This window comes from Sinocyclocheilus anshuiensis, unplaced genomic scaffold (genome assembly GCF_001515605.1).
Source record: "Sinocyclocheilus anshuiensis isolate Anshui unplaced genomic scaffold, SAMN03320099.WGS_v1.1 scaffold769, whole genome shotgun sequence".
Taxonomy (NCBI): domain Eukaryota; kingdom Metazoa; phylum Chordata; class Actinopteri; order Cypriniformes; family Cyprinidae; genus Sinocyclocheilus; species Sinocyclocheilus anshuiensis.
The window spans coordinates 276,791-286,115 of NW_015539878.1; the positions used below are offsets into that span (position 1 = coordinate 276,791).

General features: G+C 36.0%; 1 protein-coding gene across 2 annotated transcripts; it reads right to left on the reverse strand.

The window, feature by feature from the left end:
• Window positions 1-5,441: 5,441 nt before the first annotated feature.
• On the reverse strand, window positions 5,442-7,851 carry LOC107685357 (proto-oncogene c-Fos). Of its 2 annotated transcripts, none has more exons than XM_016481915.1 (4): window positions 7,506-7,851; window positions 7,122-7,331; window positions 6,192-6,299; window positions 5,442-6,102 (listed from the first exon to the last, which is right to left on the reverse strand). In XM_016481915.1, the coding sequence occupies exons 1-4, from the start codon at window positions 7,584-7,586 to the stop codon at window positions 5,491-5,493; spliced, it is 1,011 nt and encodes a 336-aa protein (XP_016337401.1). In that variant the 5' UTR covers window positions 7,587-7,851; the 3' UTR covers window positions 5,442-5,490. The 2 variants fall into 2 exon arrangements, with proteins under 2 accessions (XP_016337401.1, XP_016337400.1); XM_016481914.1 differs by having other exon boundaries at window positions 7,122-7,334.
• Between the last annotated feature and the right edge of the window lie 1,474 nt (window positions 7,852-9,325).

A 9,325-nucleotide genomic window follows, 5' to 3' on the forward strand; every position in this document is an offset into this window, starting at 1 on the left:
ATATTGATAAAATAATAAAATGTTTCTTGAACAGCAAATCAGCATATTAGAATGATTTCTGAAGGATCATGTGACACTGAAGACTGGAGTAATGATGCTGAAAATTCAGCTTTGAAATCACAGGAATAAATTACATTTTAAAATATATTCAAATAGAAAACAGTTATTTTAAATAGTAAAAATATTTCAAAATTTTACTGATTTCGCTGTACTTTGGATAAAATAAATGCAGGCTTGGTGAGCAGAAGAGGCTTCTTTAAAAAACATTAAAAATCTTACTGTCCAAAAACTTTTGACTGGTAGGCTATCCGTAAAATAGCCCTATCATTTGGAAAATGTTTAGTTTCTATTATGTAACATTATTACATTTGTTTATACGCTGTAAAAATGATTTTATGAACTTGTAAATAAACGAAGACTGCAACCCTGCAGCTAAAACCAGTCTATGCTGGTCTTCCAGCTGGTTTTAGTCACGTGGTCTCCCAACCTGGTGTGACCAGCTAAAGAAGTGATCAAAACCCCTCTAAAACTAGTCTGCAAGCTATGACCAGGCTGGAGCTTATGGTTTCAGCTGTTTTTTAGGAGTGTGTTTAACGAGAAAATACTTCTCTATACTTCTTTATAGTCTCTCTTCTTCAAAATGTCACATTTAATTCAATGTGATATTTGCTATGTGTTTTTAATTCTTTGTGAAATGTAGCGATTTCTGAGTGAGAATGGTTTATAAGTAAATCCTACAGCTTTTTTGTTAGTTTTGTTGTTTTTGTTAGATACTGTTTATTTTTTTTTATTGCTATTTATTTATTTAATAATTATTTATGCATTAATCTTTTTATTAATTTTTAAAATACGTTTTAATCAAATGTATTTGAGTTAATACACTGTTTTTCTTGGAACATTTTCATGGCCCTCAATTTGAAATCTCAGGCTATGTCACAAAATAAAATATCAATTTTACAAATATTCAATAAAGATGTTTATATTCAAATTACGGTGTAATACAGTACAGAATATCGAATACAGACCGGAAGTCTTTGTATAACAGAATATCAAACTAATGGCATTCATTTTACAGAAACAAAGCACAAGTGCGCTTCAAGCAGAAAACTTCTCAAAAGTGATAAAAAACAACTAGTTGTTGAAAATGAAGATAAAATACTTGTGACGGTCTGTGGTTGTGAAGCGCAGGTGTGAACTGCACCTGCGGTTTCTCTGCTAAAACACCTGTTTGAACTTGAGGGAAACTGAGCTCACACTTTAATGTTAAGATGATTAAAAATAAAACAAATATAATGAAAAAGGTGGGAGAAGGCAAGATGTCTTTGAAAAGTGAAGTTTGTATCAAATGAGCACAGATACAGGGACACGCTTTGACATTTTGTTATACAACGACATTCATTTCATGTGTGGCTAAAATGTCTAGGCCTAAATACTATATGGAGATATTTGTGCATTTGACAAAGTAGCTTAAACAAGTTTTCACACCCTCAAGAGAAAATATGACTAAGGCATTATCCTGTTGTATAACACTTTCTTACAGGTCCAATGCGATATCTACAAGCTGTTACATAGCAAACTTAGCAGTATATGAGTTTATTACTAACCTTCTTTAAGGTAGAGTGATTTAAATGTTACTGTACTGATTTACAGTTCCAATCAAATCTGCAGTGAAAAATGCCCAAAACAAATATGGCTTTCAGTATCTGCTTTATTTCATTTGAGCCAGACTTCAAGACTTTGAAGCTGCTTTGTGGAGACATAAGTTAAGCTCACCATCTGTAATATATCATCTTATTATACGGCTCTCTCACATACTTGGGTTTTGATTGGTCAGTCATGGCAGTCTGTGGTCAAATAAACCGTATAACTGGCCGTTGGTCCATATAACTGAATGCATCTGAAATAATAAAATAATATTTTGCAATAATGAGAGACTAACTACACAATGTATTTCTGATCGCACCCACAGACACATGAGAGAGAAATCCGTCTAATAAAATGGGCATTTAATGAGCATCTCTTTTTTTAATCTACAGCCAAGTATGGTTTATACATATTTATGATTAAACAATCCAACCTGGATATTTTGGCATGCACTGAAATATACAGACAGACTGACCGCAGACACAATCACCTCTGTGCCTCACCTCTGACACACAAACTTCCTCTTCCACAATTATTGTCCGACAGCATTATTGTTTCATCAGAAGAGTCATCAGGATTCATAAGGCCTGGGATTTTCAGTCTTTAGTTACATTTAATGCACAATATGTGTCTCGTTGTAAAGATTTATCACACCAAAAGTGCAGGAATGCAAACTTGTCTACCCTTTTTTAAGGGCAAAAAGTTAAAAAGGCATAAAACGTGATGAGATATGATTCCTCCTTCAATGACTGTACGCACACATTCAAATCCCGATGAGCAATGCTGAGTACCACACTTCTGCATTTCACGATCATATTAATAAACTCAAGACAATGATAAACTTAAACCAAACAGCAACCAGACATTGCTCCAAACACAAGCCCATTTCCGACCCTGGAAATATAATATAATTGGAAATACAGTCATTTGGAAATGCACAATCACAAATCAGTTATGGACGATGAACATTTATTCACTATTCATGTGCTTAAACAGAATATAATGCTGCATTATCAGAAATATGCAGTGCTTTCAACCTGCCACATTTATATAAAGTACTGTTGATTTTATTTGCAAAAGATTTCCTAGAGCAAAATATTGCGGGTTTATAATGTCTCTGCATACAAGTTGCTGTGTGCATGATAGTTGCATTGTGATTCTGTACAAAGAATCAACATTTAATTTAATCGCTGTGTTAATACAAATGAGCGTGTGGATTTAAATACAATCTGCAACATCTTAAAAATATTAAGTCAAATGTATGAGAAGAAAAACAAAGAACATCCGGCACACCAGATATCCAGATGACTATAAACTTCACTATCTGCAACCTGAATCATGCAAAAAAAGAGGAAATCCTGCCGACATAATTTTATTTTGGCCAGTTGAATCATCACGGCACATGTTGACTAATCAAAAGCTGAACGTCAATCGACTGACCATCATCTGTCTGTCTGTCCATCAGGTTCCCTTTTTTTATCCTTTTGCATTTTAACAGTGGCCAACATGAAATATTTACATTGTGTTTGTGCCAAGAACACGCTGTAAACATTGCCAACAGCAGCAGCAGCGGCGGTGTGTGGATATGAGCCGTGTGTCTCTATATTGAGGTGCTTGTGTGGCGAAACAGAGCTTCACCTGCAGCAGAAGACAGATTTCATTCTGCTCATATTACAGTCTGTCTGAGCGTTGAATTATAGTCTGAGCAATGATACGGGTGAACACTGAGCCATGTTATAATATAAGCAATTGTGGAATAGGCTACTAATAATAATCTATTTCAAGTTATTTGAAAACATAAAGAAATGTGTCATGTGACGGGGTTTAACTGTCTTGAGATCATAATGAAATTATATATATATATGTGTGTGTGTGTGTGTGTGTCATTTTTATTTAAAACTTAAAAAAAAAAATAAAGGATACTAAAAACTGCGAATACTACATATGAAAAAGTGAGTTTTTCAGTTCAAATTCTCACAAAAAAATTTTTTTTGATTAAACAATTTAAAGTAAATATTTTAATTGTTATTAAACTAATTAATTATTAATTCTTGTTAAATAAGCATTTTCACTAATGGCCTTGGACTTTTGGACTCACTGTATACTGCAGGTAATCAAACACACACAAAAACATTGCTATAATTAATTTAAGTTAGTTCTTATAAGCAGTGCTTAATTCAAAAAACACGAGTTTAAATGCTCAGTTGAACAGCAGTCAGTTTTTGACATTGCTTTCGCAACCAGTTACTACACTGCAAGAGGGTTTTAGCCATACCTTACCTATGTTTTCATCGAAAATATTACAACTTTGCAAACAGAGCAGAGGCCATTTTATAAGAAACGGACTGTTCGTTATATATGAACGTATGTAAATGCTTAAAATGTACGTTGGAAACCCAACTGAAGTCCTGAAAGATACAAAACAGTTCCCGTAACATACAGAGAGCTTCGCCCCTCTCTCTCTTTCTGCCAGATCTTCCGGGAAAACTCTGCTGTTTCCATGGAGGCAGAACAACTGATCTATTTTATTGCCAAATATGGGCACGGAAGTAGAACCAAAAGAAAAAAAATGCGTGCGTGCAAATACGCAGTGACGTCAGGCGCTATACGTTGCGTCCCAAGAGTAGGGAGAACGTTCCGACCGTGACAACAGCCTCGGTCGGTATTGACGAATCGTCATGGGTGAATGCCGTTTCACAGATACCTTAGAAATAGATGGATCGCGAAATTCATGGAATGATAATAGACGTGGGTGAATGTTTATTTTTAATCGAAACGATGCATTCATTTTCGTGCAGGCAAATAAAAGAAACCCAAGTGCTTAAAAGAGAAGCTTTACATTTCTACCTTTTTCATGGCTCACTTATAAATAAATAAATTCACACATTTCCTAATTTTGATATTTATTCTTTGTTTATTATAAACATGCCAGACAATTGAAAAGGAAGCAGGAAGAACAAAAAATGCATAATGATTTTTTTTTTTTGCCACCATGGTCAGATTTTTTTTTTTGGACAATACCATAAAACAGTTAGTCACACACTAAAAACACAGTGTAACAGACTGCACTGTACATCACTACACCAACTGATACACGTACCTACATGGTACAAAAGTGCATAAAAGCATGTCTTTCACAGGATGAACAACATATTCAACAGTCAACATCTGGAAGAAACAAACAGTGACTATAGTGACTAGATGTAAGGATCACATTACATCTACTGCACAGCATTCACTATATTTTGTAAATGTTGAACATGTCAGACTCATTTATGAAAGCATTTTTATGAGGGTTTTTCGGTTCATCAATAATATTTCACAACTCACCCTTCTTTCTCAGATTATTTCACTCTTAAAAATAAAGGTTCTTTATTGGCATTTATGGTTCCATGAAGAACCTTTGACATCCATGAAACCTTTCCACTGCACAAAAAGTTCTTATTGTGGGGAAAAAAATAATCTTTGAAATATTAAAATGTTCTCATTTTAAAAAATAAAATAAATTAAGAACTGTTAATTGAAAGGTTCTTTTGGGAACCCAAAAGGGTGTTTTCACACCAATGCCATAGAAGAACCATTCAGCAAACAACACTTAAAAATAAAGGTTAATTATTGGCATCAATGGTTATATGAAGAACCTTGAACATCCATGGAACCTATCAAATTCAGAAAAGAACCTTTTTCCACTATAAAGAACCTTTTGTGCAATGGAAAGTTTCCATGGATAGATGTCAACAAAGAACACTGAAAGGTTCTTTTGCACTTTTAAAAATACAGGTTCGGGGGGTGGGGGGGGGGGGAACCTTTGGAACCTTTATTCATAAGAATGATGCGCCAGAAGCTTCATAAAGTTGTCGAGATTTCTTTGGCTGCATTAGATTTGACCTCTTTCCCACTGTCATGCTTCTCCACATCTGCATTGTTGAAGCTGAAGACGGGCACGGCGTTAGTGCTGCTACAGGTGGGGCTGCATGTAGGCGAGCTGAGAGCTTCCAACCCGCCACCCATTGACATGTACAGGGTTTCCCATTCGCTCAGACCCAGAGAGCTAGTGAGGTCAATATCTGGCACTAACAGATCCATGTCATCACCGCTGTCAATCACCTCGCTAATGTCTTCCATGGACACATCTTGCATATCGATGTACGGTTCCACCTCAGCGGCGCCCAGTTCGGCACTGGAGCACAGAAGGATGTCGGAGTCGCCAAAGATCGCAGTGCTGGTGGGGTCGGCCTGCTGAGGGGAGGTGGGCACCTGTTCTGGGGAGGTGCTCCGAGCTTGAATCTGCTCTTTCTGGGCTTGGGTTTGTTCCTCACTCTCTGCCGCCGTCTCCTCCGTGAGTTTACAATAGGGCTTGTGAGCAGAGAGGATGAGTTCGAGTTGTTCTTTCTCCTTTAACAGACTGGCGATCTCAGACTGTAGAGCTGCTTTGTCCTCCTCGAGACTATCGGTTTCCTATACACATGCAGATTATAATCATGTCATGCACAAAGTTATCTTTTTTGAAGAAGGCTATTGCAGAACATAGCGGTTTGTAAACTTACAGCTTGGAGGCTGTTGGTTAGCTCTTGTCTGCGATTTCGACACTTGGCGGCTGCGAGTTTATTCCTTTCTCTTCTGATCCTCTTTCTCTCCTCTTCCTCTGGCGAAAGCTGAAATAAAAAACACATGCACATTTATATATATTTTGGAATAATCAAGATTTTTTAATGCTTTTTAACAAAGTCTTCTTCTGCTCACCAAGGCACCATTCATTTTATTAAAAATAAAATAAAAACTGTGATACTGTGAAATATCACAATTTAAAAATAACAGTTTTCTATTTTAATGCCTTTCATATTAATATATATATATATATAACCCAAGGTTGTGGGTTTGATTCCCAGGAAAGAATAGTAGTTTTTATAAATCAAAATTTAAATTTAATTAGTATCAATGGAATGTGGTCGAGTTTGATTAAAAGCCATATGCATATTGTAAAGTAGTTATCAATATGTGTTTTTTAAATGGCTAATACCTGCATATATCTGTGGTTAATACATAATTGAGTGACAGCAAATGTACACAAAATTAAGTCATGCATGCTTAGACCAGTTTTAGACTAGTTTTACTTAAAATTATATTCTTACAAATAATGAGGATGTTTACAGAAGAATCATTTTAGGTTCCCCAAAGACCCCAAAGGTTCTTAAAAGAACCATAAAATAACATTTCAATAATCTGAAGAACCTTTTTTTCCACTATAAAGAACCTTTTGTGCAACTGAAAGGTTGGATGTTAAAGGTTCTTAATGGAACCTTAGTAGATCATTGATGTAAATATCATGTGTAAATATCATTATATGTAAATATCATGTGTATCATATGTTTTCTACAGTCAGATGAGTGTGGATTTCTTCAGAAAAGCATTTAAACAAAAATAAAATGTATGTGCTGAGCATATATATATACTGTATATATGATATAGGTATTTACCTGATCTTTCACCCCCTTCCTCCGGCCAGTGAAGGTCTTTCGAGCCGGGTTGGCATCTGTGGAGGGAGATGAGCTCTGTGATTTCTCGTGTCTGCAGGGCGACACTGAAGAGATGTCAGTCGACAGGACCATCCACTTGAGATCTGGAGCTGAAGCTACAGCAGTGACCGTTGGAACAAAGGGAGCATCAGCATCCTTCAGAATACCTGTCTTCTGAGAACAAGCACGCAAATGTGTTCATCATATATGGTCCATGACAACTTACATCAATCATTTGTTTGTATTAAAAAAATGAAATCATCACATACACATAAATCATTAATCACAGCTCTTTTAAATAGTACATTTCGGTTACATTCCAGGTAAACATGCAATTGATCATACCTGCGTATCCTTCATCTCAGAAGCTGATGTGTGCAGCAGCTGTTCTTCAGACACCTGCGAAACACTCGCGATTTTAGGCATCACTTCTGCTAGATCGCTCCAGGAGATGCTGGGAACCAGATTAATATGTGACTAATGTCACCAAATGCTATTCTTCAGGTATTTTTTTATTGTTTTAATCTAGATCGAGGTTACTACGCTAGGAGGCACCAGCCATCAACGCTGCTTCTCTTTATAGCGAGGCAGATTTTTATGAATGAAATCTGTGAGACTGTACCACTGATCCGGAGGGGAGACAGTTAAGCACGAGCCAAATATATATATACGGCATTTCACAGATATGCCTGACTCAAAACAGTGCTCGTTTTGATTCAACATTGTAGGCATGCAAATAAAGCGTCCGATGCGTTATTTTGTTAAATTACAACGCTGCAGCTTTCACATGAATGAACAAGATACGTCATTTTACGTGCCTTGTTTGCAGCCTCTCTTTTGCATTCCTGCGAATATTATAGAGTTATATCTCTCTATATAAGATGGTTCATCTGCAAGCGCGTGATTGTCTCACTATGCATATAATTGAAAGAAACAAACAACAAAAATACACACTGCATTTGACATCATCAGTGTAATAAAATGTGTTATTCAACGAGTATGCCAAATGATAAGAGAGAATTAAAAAATGAAATAATTGTTGTGATACTTCAACCGCGCCCTTTCTATTAAAAACTGTGATTTTTCGTATCCCTTGTCAAGTACAATGATGGATCTCCCACTCAGAGCGCTCCAGCAACAACCCTGACGCTAATGTGAGCAGCCAATCAGAGAGCTGCGTGTCTTGACCATATATGGCACATCCGGTGTTTTCTGCAGCGCTGCTGCGGCACAGCCTATTTTTATCATATCACACTTAATTCAATGACATTCTTATGACGACATCTTCGCCAAGTAGCCAAAATTATCACATATAAGTATGTGTTTTAAGATTTCTTTTATAATAAAGTTGTCGATTTCATAACTGTCTGCTGGTAGACATTATTCTGTCTATCGTGTTAAGGATTTGCACAAAAACCCAAAGGCTTTATGCGTTAATTCTCACTCGGACTGGTAGAAAACGCCGTTGTTCTTCTCCATAACCTGTGTGAAAATCTCTATTCATAGCTCAGATGAGGTAATCCTGCTTTCACACGAGGGCGTGTGAGTGGGGCCTCCCTTCTGTCCACAGTACAAGTGTTTCCCGGCAGATCCGCCTCTGGTTTCTGATCTGTGATTCTCATAAAGGGAAAAGGGCCGCATGCAGGGTCATTCCGCAAAACCAACACGTATTACCAAAATAAAATGATTTTAATCAAATTAAAAATATTTGTAAATTATTATTTAATCAAATTATTATTTAAAAAAATATTGTCTATATTTGAAAAATTTATATAAATTATATTTTTTATATATTTGTTTGTTCCTTCTCCACGAGGAAGCCATTATTGGCCTGTTCTTCTTCATACCTAAAAACATGATGTCACAGTGACATTATCATCTTTTCAGGATATGAATTCCTCAAGTGCATTTGTGTGTTTTCTTTTTTTAGCACATCTATTATTACACATGTTAGATAAAAGATAATGAATGATACTTTTGAATAATAATGTACTTGAGACATGTTAAGTCCCATCAATAAATCTTGCTAATAAAGCAACACACAGTGAGCTCACATCAACACAAACTAATCATTTTAGGTACATTTAATATTTATTGTTTCTAGTTTTCACAAGGTGATCAAAAATAATCACAGGTTCGGTTACCATGATTTTGCACAGTGAACA

Excerpts from the sequence above, each read along its gene's own strand:
- LOC107685357 (XM_016481914.1), bottom strand. The coding sequence starts at position 7,586 with ATGCCTAAAATCGCGAGTGTTTCGCAGGTGTCTGAAGAACAGCTGCTG. Across the intron at positions 7,335-7,505 it reads CTGAGATGAAGGATACGCAG|AAGACAGGTATTCTGAAGGA; the intron begins GTATGATCAATT and ends GCTTGTTCTCAG. Across the intron at positions 6,300-7,121 it reads GGAAGGGGGTGAAAGATCAG|CTTTCGCCAGAGGAAGAGGA; the intron begins GTAAATACCTAT and ends TTTTTATTTCAG.